General features: G+C 57.4%; 1 protein-coding gene across 6 annotated transcripts; it reads left to right on the top strand.

Moving 5' to 3' along the window:
* Positions 1–3,347: 3,347 nt before the first annotated feature.
* On the top strand, positions 3,348–15,666 carry CYB561 (cytochrome b561). Of its 6 annotated transcripts, none has more exons than XM_089901401.1 (7): positions 3,348–3,516; positions 7,807–7,909; positions 8,162–9,736; positions 11,929–12,162; positions 13,121–13,219; positions 13,460–13,563; positions 14,293–15,666. In XM_089901401.1, the coding sequence occupies exons 4-7, from the start codon at positions 11,958–11,960 to the stop codon at positions 14,800–14,802; spliced, it is 918 nt and encodes a 305-aa protein (XP_089757527.1). In that variant the 5' UTR covers positions 3,348–3,516; positions 7,807–7,909; positions 8,162–9,736; positions 11,929–11,957; the 3' UTR covers positions 14,803–15,666. The 6 variants fall into 6 exon arrangements, with proteins under 6 accessions (XP_089757527.1, XP_089757528.1, XP_089757526.1 ...); XM_089901400.1 differs by lacking the exon at positions 8,162–9,736 and adding an exon at positions 11,549–11,758 and having other exon boundaries at positions 3,350–3,516; XM_089901399.1 differs by lacking the exon at positions 8,162–9,736 and adding an exon at positions 7,595–7,643 and having other exon boundaries at positions 3,375–3,516.
* The last annotated feature ends 210 nt before the right edge of the window (positions 15,667–15,876 follow it).

The following is a 15,876-nucleotide window of genomic DNA, read 5'->3' as shown; positions in this document are numbered from 1 at the left end:
TCCTTTGCTGCCCCTGAGGCTGGAAGATAGGATTTTCCCCCTGAGTGATTATTGTTCCATTTTAAACTCATCAAAGTAGCCATGTACTTTCAGATTCAAACCAGTTTTCTTTTCCAGCAAGTTGGGGCAAGTCCCCCAGGAAGCGGACCTGACGATGCCACCCCCGCTGAAGGATGCTCTCACCCTCAGAATAGAGGTCAGCGGATGTGTCCTTCGACTATTTGCCACCCGAGTGCCACGCCCACCTCCCAGAGCTGGCACAGGGTTTGGTTCAGGCATATGAATTCCTGATTCCTAGTCCGGCAGTACTGGTTGGGCCTCCTCACCTGCCTTCCAGCCAACACTCCTGCTCTCTCCCTGCTGTCCCTTCGCCAGGTTACCCCTGCTCGCCCTGCAGCTCTACGATTCTATGCCATGCCCCAGAAGCCTTCCCTGACCCTCACACCTGGGTTAAGCGCCCTTTCTATGCGCTGTTAGGGCCTGAAGAGAACAGGGCTGTGCCTGTCCTGTTCACTGTTATGCCCAGTGTCACCCAGCGCCTGGCACACTGAAGGGACTAGATAAAAACTGTTGTAAAGAGTGAACGAACTGTGTGTGTTTGCATCTTACAGTGTGTTAGGACTGGGGAGCCCCACCTCCAATGCCTTTGGTATTCACTGCAGCCCAAGATTAAAGCCTCTGGCTGAAGTGTGTGCTGAACAGGAGTTAACTGGGTGTTTCCGCCTGCTGGGGTAGGGACGCTTTGCTGGGAGGGGCCGGAACTGCTGGGAGGCCCTCTGTCCTTCCCACACAGGAGCAAGGGTAGGATTGCCAGACAAAATACAGGGCGCCCGTTAGATTTGAATTTTGGATAAACAGCAAATACATTTTTAGTATATTGCATGTCATACGTGGGACATACTTATGCCAAAAAAATATTAAATTCAAATGGAATGGGGCATCCTGGGGTATTTTCCTTCTTTTTAAGTCTGGGAACCCTAGCAAGGCAGACATGATGCGCCAGGTGCTAGGGGGTCTGAGGTCCTTCTACAAGGTACATTCTGTTCACTGTCTGGGTCCTTCCTGCTCTTTAAATGCTTTTGGGCAAAGAACAAGGTGAGCTCAAGACGTGGTTTCCCAGGGCTGTCACTCGCACACTTAATCCACTGTATCTCCCTACATCTCAACCCCTGAACCAGGCTACTGGACTGGACGGTTAGGGAAAGCCTCTCTGAGGAGGGGATGTTTGAGCTGAGATTTGAAGGAATGAGACAAGTGGTGACTGGGGAAGAACGTTCCAAAGGAGAGTGGGTGTGAACTTGGTGAGTCTGAGGAACGTAAAGGCTAGTGGAGTGGAGTGGATTGAGTGCAGGAAGGGAGGGGTTTACATGGAAGACCTTGGGCCACATCCGTGGTCTCCAAGAAGGGGAGTTAAGGCTGCACTCCTTGCTGGTCACCGCCCCCAGCTGTAGGGTGGATGCTTCTCTGGCCTCCAAGGCTGAGTCTCAGCGGCAAAGATGGGGGAGGAAGGGAGTGAGTGTCTGCCGTCTGGGGTTAGGGGTTCTGGCAGCAGCGGCAAAGCCACGGGGCCTGGTTCTTGACTGCAGTTTGGTGGGATCTCCAGCTCTTAAAAATGGCGTGGAGCCATGAGTGCTTAGAGCTAAGACCCCATGTGACTGGTCCCTGTGGAGAGCCACCTCCATGCCCTCCTGAGAGCACTGCTAGGAGCCAGGTGTGCTCTCCTTTCTAGGGGAAAATGCTGCAGCCCAGGGCCACAGGGCCACGGGGTGGGGAGGACGCAAAAGGCTCCATCTCACCTCAGCAGGAGTCTCTCTCCTGGCTTTGGAACGGGTTGAAAGCCCTACACCAGGAAACTCAAATCAGGTCCCCAGTGAGGCTCTGCTCCTTTGTGCAGCCCTGCCCACCCCAGTCCTCCTCAAATACGCAGGCCAAAGAACAGGAAATGGCTCCTTTCCAAGGACTCAACTCACAAGACACTTGTTGCCTGCTGTTTGCCTACCGGCCTGTGAAGGAAGCTGTTTCTTAATTTAAAATGTCCATTAACTCCCTCCAGCTGGAAAGCTACCCCAACAAAACTTCTGTTTGTGGCGGGTTTAACCTTGGTCATTCTGAGGGCGGGGGCCCAGCTGGGTTTGCCCCATCGGAAGGTGTGCCCAGAGCAGTGGGCACCCTTAGGTGTCTTGCCTTGGCTTGAGAGTATGTTCTCTCTGTCAGGAGGTATTGGATCCCCGAGGCCCACCTTGGCCAGGGCCCTTGGGAAGCCCACAGTGCTGGGGCAGGGGGTGGGGGTGATGTCCCTTTGCTGAGGCTCTTTTATGTCTCCAGGGGAGGAAACCCCATTTCCCTACTACCATCAGGCCCTCGGTGAGTCCTGCCGACAGGAAAGAACCTTTTGTTCTGAGCTTGTAGGAAATCTGAGCTGGACTTGTTATCTACCCACAGCACTTCCTGGATAGGGGGCCTGGACGGGACTGTACTAGGGGCTGGCTCCCAGCCGTGGCCTTGGTTCCTTCCTCTCTTAGCGTCTGGGGCCGGGGAGGCTGCCCATGGCAAGGTCTAGGCCTTCACGAAAGGCTGGTGAGAACTGGTATTTATCTTTAGGCTGCTGGAGGGGGTGTGTGTGGGGTGGGCGCTATAGCCTGGCAAAGGTCCCTGGCTTGGGGAAAGGGGGCAAGAAACATCACCTAGTGCGCGCGCGCCGTGTGTGTGTGTGTGTGTGTGTGTGTGTGTGTGTGTGTGAGGGGGTGCTGCGGACCTGGAGAAGGGGTGAGCCCAGCCTCCCTGCAGAGCGACACCTCCACCATCGGCTGCAAGGAAGGGGCGAGTCCCTCAGGGCTGCAGGAGCGGCAAGGTAGGCCAAGGTCCGGCCACTCCTGACACCTAGTGGCCACCTGAGTCCGGGGCAGGGCGCGGGAAGAGCAGGGGGCCTGTACTCCCGTTCTTCTGGCCGGCATCCCCCTTCCCTCTGCCCGGGGCCCGGCCCCAGCAGCCCCGGCAGCCCATCCCGCCTCAGCCTCGCCCTCGGCCTCCGAGTCAGGCCTGGACTTGGAGGCCTCTTACAACCACGGGTGGGTCGCAGAACCCCATACGCCCCCAAACGTGGCGGACCCGGGAAGCCAGGTCGTGAGGCCCGGATTCGAAGGTTACCCGAGCTCGGGTCCGGAGGCCGCCGTTCTCGCGCCGCACGCCCGAGCACGCGGGCGTCAAGACTCGGGCCCGGAGTCTGGCGGGACCCTGTCCCTAGACCCGGGACCTTGGGGGGCCGGGCCCGGTCCCAGGTGCGCGGACCCGCCGGGGGCACTTCCGGTCCCCGCGCCCCCCCACGCCCGTCGCGTAGTCCGCCGGGCTGCCAACCCGCTGCAGCCACCCGGTCGCCATGGAGACGCGGTAACTCCGAAGTCCGCGCGGCTGGCCGAACCGGCAGAACAGCCCGGGCGTGGCGCGGGCAGCTCGCGGGCCAGTCGGCAGCGCGACGCTGCGCAGCGTGGACAACGTCCGTGCTCGATGTCCAGCCAGGTAGGTGGCCGGGGCGGGTAGGGGAGAGTCGAGGCCTGGCGCGGAGTCGGGAGGGGCCCCGGGTGTGTGCGGGGGGACGGCGAGCTCAGGTGTGCCCGGCCTGGGGCGGGACCGCGCCCGCGCCGGGACAGGCCGGGATCCCGGCGCCGCAGCCAGTCTTTCTTTTTCCCTCTCCTGCCGCCACACCTGACTCACCTCACCTGCTTCCCCCGGCTCGGGGCCACCGAGCAAGGCCCGAGTTTAGGAGCTCATCCCACTCCTGCCTGGAGCTGTCAGCCGTCGGCCCCGGGTCTGCCTCTGTGCCCAGTCTCCGCGGAAGTTAGCACGGAGCGGCAGGTGATCCCAAGTTTATGTACGGCGTAATGTTTTGCCCTACTCTAGAAACTAGGTGGCATAGAGGTGGATCAACCAACAATTGCCACGACTGTTCTTTTGAAACCTGAGACCGAGCTGCCAAACTGCTTCGCTAGTGGAGGGGCCTCCCTCCCTCTGCCTCTTTCCTCTTGGGGTGAGATGTCTAGCTAGTAGAGCCCTTCCTTGTTCTTCTCCCAACATCTCCAGCCTCTTGGGTGCAAGGAGTTTCCTGTTTGGGAAATCCTTACTCCTTGGGTTGGCCTTGGTAGCCCCTGAACTGGGTACAGGGGATGCAGAACTGAGCTGAGGAAGGGATCTGCTGCTGCCTTTGACACCTGGGAATGGTGGGGGGGTACCTCCCCTCTCTGTCTGCCCTTCCCCCCCAGGGCACCACAGAGGGGAGGATCCAGGTGGACCCTGGAGTCCCAGACATGTCTTTAGAAGCTGGCACCCCTCCCAAGTCTTTCTCCCTTCTGGCTGCCCCTCTCCACTCTCACTACCTTGGCTTTGAGGATTTCCTAAGACTTATTAAATGAAGCTCTATCTTATCTGGATTCTGTTCCTTCGTTTTCTTCCTTTTTTTAATATAGATTCATTTATTTTATTTTTGGCTGCGTTGGGTCTTCGTTGCTGCGCGCAGTCTTTCTCTAGTTGCAGCGAGCGGGGGCTACTCTTCATGGTGGTGCGCAGGCTTCTCATTGCAGTGGCTTCTCTTGTGGTGGAGCACGGGCTCTGGGCACGTGGGCTAAAGTAGCTGTGGCTCACAGGCTTACTTGCTCCACAGCATGTCGGATCTTCCAGGACCAGGGCTCGAACCTGTGTGCCCTGCATTGGCAGGCGGATTCTTAACCACTGCTCCACCAGGGAAGCCCGGTTCCTTCCTTTTCATAGCAAATGGAAAACAAAACAAACAACAACACCCCCCCCCACAGAGCTGTCCTACCTTCTCATACATATCTTGATTTCTCCTGTGAAACTGGATTGAGGCAGAAAATATAGGCAACTTGTAAATGCCAAGGGGAGCCCCATACAGGGAAGGGCTACTACAACCCCGCCCCCAGGGCAGGAGGAGCCTCCTGTACCTGAGTGGATGCCCTGCTTATCCCACTTCTTCCCTGCCTGCGCCACCTTCCCTTGGCAGGCAGAGCTTGGGTGGCTTCTAATACAAAGGGGTTCAGCAGCACTGGAAGAATTTGGTGGAGGAATTCACCCCAGATCCAGGGGTTTCTGCCCAGTGCGGGGATTCACGGTAGACAGAAGGTGGGGTATGTATTTATTAGAGGGGGTTGTGCTGTCTGCTGCCATCTGGCTCTCTGTGGCCCCAAACCTCATGTGTCAGCAGCTTCGGATGCATGACTCTTCCTAAGGTGCTATTAGGAACAGGTTTAGTTTTTGTTAGATTGCTATTTAACTGAATACCTACTATGTGGCAGGCAGTGTGCTAGGCACTGGTACATATTTATCCTGTTTAATCTTTGCTACAGGCCAGTAAGGTGGATCTCAACATCCCCCTACCTTATGGAAGAGGAAGCAGGCTCAGAGAGGGTGCTTGCCCTCCACCCCAGGCGCACACAGTCATGAACAGTGGGGCTGGCTTTGAAATCATATCCGTCTGACCAGGGCTGCATTGTGACTTTCCCCTTCCTCCATAAAAAAATAAAGAGAGGGCTTCCCTGGTGGTGCAGTGGTTGAGAGTCCACCTACCGATGCAGGGGACACGGGTTCGTGCCCCGGTCCGGGAAGATCCCACATGTCGCGGAGAGGCTGGGCCCGTGAGCCATGGCCGCCGAGCCTGCGCGTCCGGAGCCGGAGCCTGCGCGTCCGGAGCCAGAGCCTGTGCTTCGCAGCGGGAGAGGCCACAACAGTGAGAGGCCCGCGTACCGCAAAAAAAAAAAAAAAGAGAATTATATTTTACAACCATATTGGTATAAAGATGAATATAATCCAGGCTGGATTAAAAAATTTTCTTCAACCCTAGAAGTTTGTTTTTTCTTATGATTTTAACAGAAATCAAAACATTTTTTGTGAGTCCCTACAAGTACTGGGAGCCCCAACACTGAGTCCCTGGGCCCAGTGGAGAACTGGGCTCAGTGTCTGACTTCACGCTTTCTACCCAGGGGTTACTTGGGTGTGGGTAGTAAGAAAGTGCCCCACCTAACAGCTCAGCCCTCATTTTGCCTTTTCTTTGATCACATTCGAGGACATTCTAGGACAATTGAGTCGTTTCTCCCCTTGACCCATCAAGAAAAGATCTAGCCCCCAACACAATCTTTTCTAACCCAATTAAAACCCTGCTTCGGATAAGGAGGCTGTGGTCAGGCCAGGCTCCCTGCTTCCAGGCTGTGGCACTTGTGCGGTGTCTGGTCCCCATAATGAGATTAGGCCTGGTGGCCTTTCAATGAAACCCCCTGGGCTCAGGGAGGGAGAGGGATGCTTGTTAGCACGTTCAAGCCCTGCGGCAGCTCCTGGCCCTGGTTGATCACATTAAGTGGAGTCTGGCTGCAGGTGTGTGTGGGAGGGGAGGGGTGACTGTCACAGCCCAAGGTTCCAAAAGCTGCCAGAGATCTGACATCCCCATCCTGGCTCTGACAGGAAGGAGGGTGGCTGGGTAAGGATCCACAAGAGCTTGGCCTGGTTCTGAGACTCTGGTCTACTGGGCTGAGGAAGCCTTTGGGGGTGTAGATGGGCTGCTTCCAGACTGTTGACATTGCTGCCTGTACTGCTGCACTGGGAACACAGGAGATCCCAAAGCAGCCAGTGTTCTGGTGTTCCACAGGAAGGAAGGAAAGGAGGAAAGGAGGCAAGGAGGAAGGAAAGGAGGAAGGAAGGAAGGGAGGGAGGGAGGGAGGGAGGAAGGGCAAGAGAATGTTCCCACTGTCTAGACTGGGAAATGAGGGAGCAGAATAAAAGATATTTGCTGGTCTTCCCTGGTGGCGCAGTGGTTGAGAGTCCGCCTGCTGATGCAGGGGACATGGGTTCGTGTCCCGGTCCGGGAAGATCCCACATGCCGCGGAGCGGCTGAGCCTCTGAGCCATGGCCGCTGAGCCTGCGCGTCCGGAGCCTGTGCTCTGCAACGGGAGAGGCCACAACAGTGAGAAGCCCGCGTACCGCACAAAAAAAAAAAAAAAAAAAAAAGATATTTGCTTACTAGGGAGTGAATCTCAACTGATTTCAAGGTTTGCAAATGTGTTTGTGGGTGAGTCAGATTCCAACCAGAGTCCTTGAAATGTCTTCTTTGTATCCCCCCATCATCGGAAGCAGGCCCTCTGTGTACAAAGGTACGTCGTCAATTATGTTGAACCGAATAAGCAATAGGGCAATGGCTTGCTGAAGGGGTCTTTCCTCTTCTGTGAAGCACAGAACCACTTGATGCTTTGTCTTTTCTGCAAATCTGGATTTTTCACTTAGATCTTATTGGCTGTGATGTCACCTATGGGGAAGCTACAGGCCTGCCCGAGGAGGACTGGTCTTTCTGTGTGCGTTTTCCTGTCATCCCTCATACCTGGATTTAGAATCACCTTCAAATTGGAAGGGGCCACAGGGGAGACTGCTGAGGCCTCCATGAGTCCAAAGGTCATTCTTTATCTCTGGCTTCCTCTGGGATGCCTAGTTACCAGGGCACAGGGACCAGGAGAGATGCCTTTGGAGCAGTTGGCATGAAGATCTTGCAGCTGGTTTGTCCCCATCCCCTCTCCCCTCTAACCCACCTGTTTCCATCCTGCAGCCTTTTCTCCCAGGAGAGCCCACGGGGGACACCAATGCTTGATGCTATGGTGGGTGTAAACTGCCTTAGAAGCATGGTTCCCCAAGGGGTGAGGAGGGCCCAGGAGGACTGGCGTCTGAGGGGAGAGGCCTTCCTGGAACCCTGCCTCCAAGCAGATTCAGATCCTCTGAATACTGGCTTCAGTACTCAGGAAGTTTTCCTTTCTTCCCTAGTTACTAGCCTGAGAAAGTGCAGAGCCACACCCCAAGCAGGCAACCCCTGTAGGAAATCCAAAGGAGTGGCCACCCCAGTGTGGTGAAGCCAGCGTGGACTGTGGTAAGTGCCTGAGTTGTTACGGCCCTTTACTCTAGAATCTGCATCTGCTCTGCACCTTGTCTGCAGGGTCCTGGAAGGCGGGGCCCTGGCTCATCTCTATCCAGCAGTGTCACCCCCATATCGTAGGCGCTTGATAAACAACTGAGTTGAGCACTTCTTTGCTGAGGCTGATTTGGGGCAAGTCATTTATCCTCTTTGAGTCCCAATTTCCTCATCTGTCAAAGTGGGGTAATACTCCTGTTATCACCATAGGTTACTGCGAAGATTGAACTGAGTACAGAGCGGGGCTCCCTACCCCTGAGGCTCGCAACTCCAGTCCACCACCCTGGGGTGCAAACAGCACTAGGGTTTGCACTCTGAAGGGAATTCAGGCTGTGAGTTTTCAGTGAGGACATTAAAGCCATGTATTTAGTCACTGTGCTGTTCCCACGTGTTTTCTTTTCAACACCACCAAGCGAGTCTCCATTTCTCAGCAGATGCTCCTGGGTGTCCTACAATTTAACTCAACATTGACACTACCTACCTGGAGACGGCGTCAGATCCCACAGGGCTCAGTCCCACAACACTGCCCCCACCCACTTCAGATGCTAATTGCAAGTCCAGGTTGTCACCTGTGCTGCTGAACAACAGTCTATAGATCAGAGCTTCCCACGACCTTTTCCTCAGGTTCAATTAATTTGCTAGAGCAGCTCACAGAACCCAGAGAAACTTGCTAGATTGCTGGTTTGTTATAAAAGGATGTAACTCAGGGACAGCCAGATGAAGAAGTATGTAGGGCAAGGTCTGGAAGGGTCCGGAGCACAGGAGCCTCTGTCCCCGGGGAAGTGGGGTGCACCACCCTCCCGGCATGTGGATGTGTTCACCAACCTGGGAGCTCTCCAAAGCCCGTCCTTTAGGGGGTTTATGGAGGGCTCATTACACAGGCCCGATTGATTAAATCATTGGCCACTGGTGGCTGCACTTAGTCTCCCGCCCTTCTCCCTCCCTGGAGGTCAAGGGAGGGACTGAACGTTCCAACCCTCCAGTCACGTGGTTGGTTCCCCTGGTAACCAGCCCCACCCTCAGGTTTCCGAGCGGCTTCAGTAACAAGATGTAATATTAACATAACAAAAGAAACGGTTGCTTTGTCACCTGGAAAATTGCTAGGGTTTTACAGGCTCAGTCCCATATATTTCTTATTAATATCACATTATCATGGCTGTGAAGAGAAGTCTGATTTCTGCCCGACTCACGAGGAGGTTGGCTGGGGGTGGGGGGGAATCTGGCTCTGGCTTGCGTCACCACAGAGCGGCTCGGGACCCAGGAGTGGCAGTCTTTGCAGCCCTGAGCTCCCCCTCTGTACTCAGTGGCTACTCGGTGGGGACGCTGTGGCAGGTCTGCCGGGGCAGAGCACGTTCCTTCCAGTCTTCCTAATTCAGAGCTAATCGGATTCTGACTGCGCCCCAGGCTCTCGGGGAGGAATCTAATAAAGCAGAGGAGGACAGGATTTCTCAGTTCAGTACACTTTTCCTGTAAGAGTCGGCCCAGGGATGAGATCCCCGAGGGGGAGGTAGATGCGTTCCCCGCCTTCTGGGAGCTCACAGGGCCCTGCAGCAGAGAGGCTCACAGGGCTTAACGCGAGGCAGGACACCGAGGGTAAGTAAGCGCCTGGCCAGCCTTGGGAACAGAGAGGAGGGGGACAGAGTGGTGAACAAAAGGCCCATTTCAGGTCGTGGAGCAAATCGACAGAGGCGGAAGAGGAGGAGCGGGGGTGTGAGGTGGAGGGGATAACAACAGGCCGTGCTGCCAGAGCTGGGGAACTGGGAGCATCTCTTCCGAGTGGACGCGGTAGGGGAACAGTGGGGGCTGCCGGTGGGCTCTGGGTTAGGGTCAGTTATGGAGTTGGCATTTGACCACCATACGCTGGTGGCTCTTTGTGCCTAGTGGGGCAACATGACTGGGATCTGGCTTTGTCCCTGTCGGTCAGGCAGATTGAGGAGGGTAGGGAGACGGGGGCAGAAGCTCCAGGCCCTGCTGGGTGGTGGAAATGAAGATGGCCAAGAGGGAAGCGATGGCGAGACGTGGGGGTGAAGCAGAAGGACTCGGCACTGGGACTCGAAGGGCGACCTGGGAGGTCAGGGGAGGAGTGTAACTTTGGATGTGCTGAGTTTGAAGGGTTGGAGGGATGTCCAGGTAGAGATGTTAGTGGACAGTTAGAAATGGGGTTTAAATTTGGGGGAGAGGACAGACTGGCACTAGATTTAGAAGTCATCAGTGTAGAGGTGACAGATAAGCACGAGGGCAAGAGTTCCAGAAATACGGCTTCACTGTTGCCCACGGCTTCTGGAAACAGGTGTTCCCACCTGCCTTGGGAGTGTTTTCTGGAAGATGATTTGACAGAATGTATCCAAAACCTAAAAAAGAACCTAGCCCTTGCTCAGGACTCTATTTGTTCACTTAGGAATTAGACGAGTGTTGTACAGAAATGATCACAGTGTTGTTTATTTAGTGAAAGCTGGCTAAATATTTAACAACAGATTAGGGGATTGGTTAAAATATGAAATAGCCTGTCATGTACTGACATGAAAAGATGTGCACGATCTATAATGAAGTGAAAAAAGCAGGTTAGAAATTGGTATGGTCATGTTTCTATGAAAGAAGGTACATGTATTTCCAGAAGAAAAGGATATAAATCAAAATGTTGATTACTTGTAATTTTTCTCTTTTTTTGCTTATCTGTATTTTACTGCAGGGAGGTGTGTTACACTGCCTGCCCCCCTTTTTAAAAAATGATGGAATTGCCAACAGTTGTCAAAGGTGGCAGAGAGAACTGGGGGTAAAGACAGCCCGGTCCCCAGGAGGCCAAGGCCAGGCCAGCTGGAAACTAGTTCCTGAGCCGCACAGGGTGCAGGGTGTGCGCTCGCTTTTGGGGACCCCAGAATTTGTTAGTTAAACATCTCTGCTCAGCTGCTGTCCTCTGCTGGTAATGAAGGAGAAGGTGGGGGTCTCCAGAGCTACTGGGAGAGGCAAGATGGGATGGAGTGCTCGGCCCTCTGGGAGCTGCAGCAGCGTCTTTCTGTGGCCCCAGGCCGCCAGCACCGAGGCCCAGCAAACGGCGACCATACTTGTTCATCAACCGCCTCCTCTCCTCCCATCTTCCAGTGCCTCTCCCGCCTGGTTCAGCGGGAAGAGCCGGCACACAGGCCACCCTGAGCCCGGGCGAGGCTGTGGAGACACTGGGGACTGGGCAGAGGAGCCAGGAAATGCCTCCCACTGGCCCTGAGCCTTGCTTCCCCAAACCCCATTGAGCCCCTGGTTCCCTGTCTGCACAACGGGAGCAGTGACACACCTTTTCTCACAGGATCCCTGTGCGCTAAGTGACCCCAGGAGTTCTCACCTTGTAGATCTCAGTTCAGGAAGCCTGGCCTGAGGGAGGGGCGCAGGCCCACGCCCCAGGTGTGGAGGGGAAGACGAGGCAGGAAGGGAAACGGGCAGCTCGGAGGCTCCTGTCGCCTGGTCCTTTCTACTGAAGCGGCTCAGAGAACATTCCTTCTACCCGCAGCTGCCCTGCAGCTCTCTGTGGGCAGGACTTCTTTCATCTCCAGCTGGGAGCTGAAAAAGCAGGCACGGGGGAGTCAGGTTCCTCATTTCTCACCCTAGATGTCTTTTATGATTCATCTGGAGGAAAAATTCCAGCACCTTCAAGGAATTTGCTCACTTCTCTGTTTCACCTGTGAACCCCACCTGAGAAAACCCAGGGCCTCCTGAAACAGAAAGTAAAGCACTGGCACTGGGCCCTCCTGCTCCGGCCAGAACTTGGAGGACTTTGACTTGCTCCCTCATTGCAGGTGGAAGTGCAGCCAGCTGTGGGTCAGTCTCTGCAGGAAGGCGCCCCCACCCCTGCCGGGTGCTCCGGGAGCACTCTCACGGAGGCCTGGGGTTGTGGGCCGAGGGAGGAGGCAGAGGTGGGCAAGGGAGGCCTGCGATGTCTTTTTGGAGGCTGTGGGCCGCTCCTCTAAGCTCCACCATCTTCCCTGCAGCAGTCGCCTCGGCATAGAGCCGCCTCAGCATGGACAGCCCTGCCCGCCCAGCACCTGCCCCTGCGGCCCTGCTTTACTATGTGGCCTTCTCCCAGCTGCTGGGCCTGGCCGTGGTGGCCACGACTGGCACCTGGCTCGGTGTGTACCGAGGAGGCATCGCCTGGGAGAGCGCCCTGCAGTTCAACGTGCATCCTCTCTGCATGATCATAGGCCTGGTCTTCTTGCAGGGAGATGGTGAGTCCCTGGGCGATGCCACCTGAGAGAGGAGATGTGCAGGAACCCTTTCACACCTGAATCTGCCCAGTCAGAGAAGGAAGCTGGCTTGGACCTTGGGGACACTGGGAATCCAGATCCAGGGCCCCACGGCCGGTGGGTGGCAACTCCTTTCTGACTTATCCCAGAGCTTTCACCTCGTGCTTCAACAAGGAGCATCCGAAGGTGTGTGAGCTGCACACGGAGGCCCAGGGGCTGGGCTGTGAGCAAAGCCCATCTTCTGCAGAGGCGGCTTGAAATTGAGGGAGAGAAAGTGAGCGTGAGTGTGAGCGTGAGGGTACGTGCGTGTGTGTGTGTAGACGCTGGACTTGGAGGAGCTAGAGCTCCTCTCTCTGGGGTAGGATCCAGGCCGTGGCAGGCCCCCACCCTGCCTCAAGGCCAGGGGGCCTTGGCCTTCTCTTTCTGGTAACAAGCAAGCTGGATCTATGCATTCTTCCTAGATGTGGTCCTGGTGACAGCCACCTCCTCAGCAGCACACTCCCGAGAGGCATTCCGCCCGACCCCTGGCCCTGACTGCTTCAGCCCGAAGAGGGGGAGTTAGCTTGGGGTTGCAAAGTTCTTTGAGAACCTGGGGTTTCCCAACCAGGGAGCCTGCTGGCTAAGAGTAGTGAAGGTCTGATCCGGCTTCAGTGCTATAAAATCTGAGTACCATCATAGCTAAGAGGTGAACTCAGAAGCCTGGTGACACCTTGATGTGACTGAACGATGAGCCTAAAACAAAGCCTGGGATACAGGACAGCTAAGAAGGGGGTGGGCGGTGCGGGGGCATACGGAGCCTCGTTTCCTCCCCCACTTCCTGTGGCTGGGGTACCTGGACAAGCCCTCCCCTCTCCAGCCGGGGGTGTCTCCTCGCTGCCCTGGCAAGAAGGCCTCGTGCTCGGCTTAGCGCCCTGACATTCCCTTTCTCACGGCCCACCAGCCCTGCTGGTTTACCGTGTCTTCAGGAATGAGGCCAAACGCACCACCAAAGTTCTGCACGGGCTGCTGCACGTCTTCGCCTTCGTCATCGCCCTGGTGGGTGAGTTCCAGGCACGGGCCCGCCCTCCTTCCCCCACCTCTGCTGACTTGGGGAAGGAGCTGCTTTACTGTCCAGTCCCCCCTCCCCACCCCTCCTCCCCCTTCCGGGCAGGGACACTGGTGCTGGCAGCCACCGAGCTGGGACTGGAGCCCAGAAGTCCCGGCGGGTCGGGTTTCCCTTGGGTCACCGCACCCCCTCCGTCGCCATCAGCCCAGTCCTCACGCGACCCCCTCCGGCTAGGCCTGGTGGCGGTGTTCGACTACCACAGGAAGAAAGGCTACGCCGACCTGTACAGCCTGCACAGCTGGTGTGGCATTCTGGTCTTCGTCCTCTTCTTTGTGCAGGTGAGTCCTTGCGGCTCCACGGCGCTGGGGAGGGCGGGGAGCAGGGCCCAACAGGGCCGGGGCCAGGTGCGCGCACAGGCGAAAGGCGCTCCAGCCCGCCGAGCGCTGCCTCGGACCGGCGCCCTTGCGGCGCCCTTCTGGCCGACAGGCACGTGGATTTGGTCCCAGGCCCCGCCTCGGGGCGCACAGTGTGGGGCTGAGACCGGCCTAGAGCGCCGGCCCACGTTCCCCACGTGCTCAGCGCTCCCGCTGCGTCTCCGGCCGTAGGCCACCGCGCGGGGGTGGTGGGGCCTTTGGTCCTCGCGGGCGGCGGCCCACCTGGGGCGTCCTCGGGCTCCCGTCTCCAGCGCAGCTCAGCCTCCGGCAGCACCTCGCTTTTCCTCCCAGTGGCTCATGGGCTTTAGCTTCTTCCTGTTCCCCGGCGCGTCGTTTTCTCTGCGGAGCCGCTACCGGCCGCAGCACGTCTTCCTTGGCGGCGCCATCTTCCTCCTCTCGGTGGGCACCGCCCTGCTGGGCCTGAAGGAGGCGCTGCTGTTCGAGCTCGGGTGAGCGCCCCCTCCCGGCGGCTCTGTGTGGGGCCGCCGAACAGCGGCTTTTCTCCCAGTAGGGTGGGGGTGGGGGGCCGGGGTTGGGCTTGGGATCGCATTGCATCTTGTGGGCCGGGGGCGAATGGCACTCGGCCTAACGGCGACGCCTCGGGTGGCCTCGCCCTCCGCCCCAATCCCGCAGGACCAAGTACAGCAAGTTCGAGCCCGAGGGCGTCCTGGCCAACGTGCTGGGCCTGCTGCTGGCCGCCTTCGGCGCGGTCGTGCTCTACATCCTGAGCCGCGCCGACTGGAAGCGGCCCCTCCAGGCGGAAGAGCAAGCGCTCTCCATGGACTTCAAGACGCTGACGGAGGGCGACAGCCCCAGCTCCCAGTGACGCGCGCCCCGTGCCATCCCGTCCTGTCCCCCGAGGCGGTCTCCGCCGTTTCGGGGCCCCGACAGGTGTCTGTCCCGCACCCGCCGAGGCTCCGGGGGTGGGGAGCGGGGGTGGGGCAGCCCTCCTCCCTGAGCGCTGATTTCCGGGGTTCAGGCCCCCTCCGCTTTCCCCTCCTCGCTGCTGCTGCCGCCGCCGCTGCCGTCGTGTTAGTCCTGCGCAGACCCCCGCCCCCCTTGCCCCTGCCACCCCCTCAGATGGAGCAGCTTTGGGTAGGGTTCTGGGCGGTTGGGCCTGGTCGCAGAAGCACAGATCCTTAAAGGGGTTGGAGAGGGGGAGGCGGCTCCCCGCTCGGGGCAGCGGGGCCTGGGCTGTGTCCGCGGAGAAGGCGGGGCTCAGCGCCGGGCCCGGCGAGGCCAAGACTTGCTTTGTGTGACACGGAACTCCAACCAGGAGTCTTGCGGGCCCAGCCTTTGGCAGCGGAGCAAGTGATATTATGTGTAAAATATGCTGGTGTCAGGGCAGGGTTCCCCAGCAGAGGGGAGGGACTGGCCCTTGGGAAGCTCTGGACGCGTGGCTTGGGCCCAGCGGCGCTCTGCAGCCTTCTCTTTCTTTAACCCCTTAGCCCGAGGGCGGCTTTCTTTGCCTTTGGGGCCCAGCAGCCCGAAGAAGAGGCAGGAGGTGGGCCTCGGCGGGCGCTGCGGGCCGTATGCCGCCTGCAGGGGCTCCCCTCCCCGCGGGGGCCGGCCTCGCGAGCCAGCTGCCCCCCCTCGGAGCTCACTCAGGCGGTGCTCTGACAGAGGCCCAGGACACAAGCCTTTTTGCTTTAAACAAAAAGCTGCCGCTATTGCCCCCTTTCCCTTTCCATAGGGAGGGTAGGGGCTGCCTAATCAGGAGGAAAGCCTCATCCTCTCCTACCTGGGGCCCATCTTTGCAGGAAGTTGGGACCAAGTCAGAATCGGATTAATCCCCCCAACCCCATGAGTGTGTAATGCTGTTAGCTGAGTCACCGTTTGGCTTCTGTCTAGAAATAACGTGATTACAGCATCGATCTTGTGCTTCTCGGACTTGGTGAATGCTCTCTCCTTGTTTTCCTCGTTTTCTGGGCTTTGAGGAGCATGACACTGTTTGAGACAAGACACAGTTTACTTAAATGAAGACATTAATAAAATTTCCAAATCTGACTACTGTTTTATTTTAACGGCTGCCTTTCTCCCACCTAAATGCTGCCTTCGAGAAAGGGAGCTTGTCTCCCCTAATGCCCAGATTTCTAAAACAGCTTTTGTGGTGGGTCCTGCCTCAGGCGATGCTGCTTCTCAGAGCAGGTGGCTGTGTTGGGCGCCTTACCAGCAGGGCTCCCTGCTCCCTTCCGTGGGCATTCCGGGCTCTGCTGC

This window comes from Delphinapterus leucas, chromosome 19, assembly GCF_059928025.1.
Source record: "Delphinapterus leucas isolate spDelLeu-1000000601 "Yukka" chromosome 19, BTC_Dleu_Yukka2, whole genome shotgun sequence".
In the NCBI taxonomy this organism is placed as follows: Eukaryota; Metazoa; Chordata; class Mammalia; order Artiodactyla; family Monodontidae; genus Delphinapterus; species Delphinapterus leucas.
Note: the sequence above shows the minus strand (reverse complement) of the source record. Positions and strands in the feature narration are given on the sequence as shown.

Bases quoted from the DNA above. Each gene is read 5' to 3' on its own strand.
- CYB561 (XM_089901402.1), top strand. From the start codon at position 11,958: ATGGACAGCCCTGCCCGCCCAGCACCTGCCCCTGCGGCCCTGCTTTAC. The intron at 13,220-13,459 runs GTGAGTTCCAGG...CCCTCCGGCTAG, and splicing joins CTTCGTCATCGCCCTGGTGG to GCCTGGTGGCGGTGTTCGAC. The intron at 13,564-14,292 runs GTGAGTCCTTGC...CCAATCCCGCAG, and splicing joins TCGTCCTCTTCTTTGTGCAG to GACCAAGTACAGCAAGTTCG.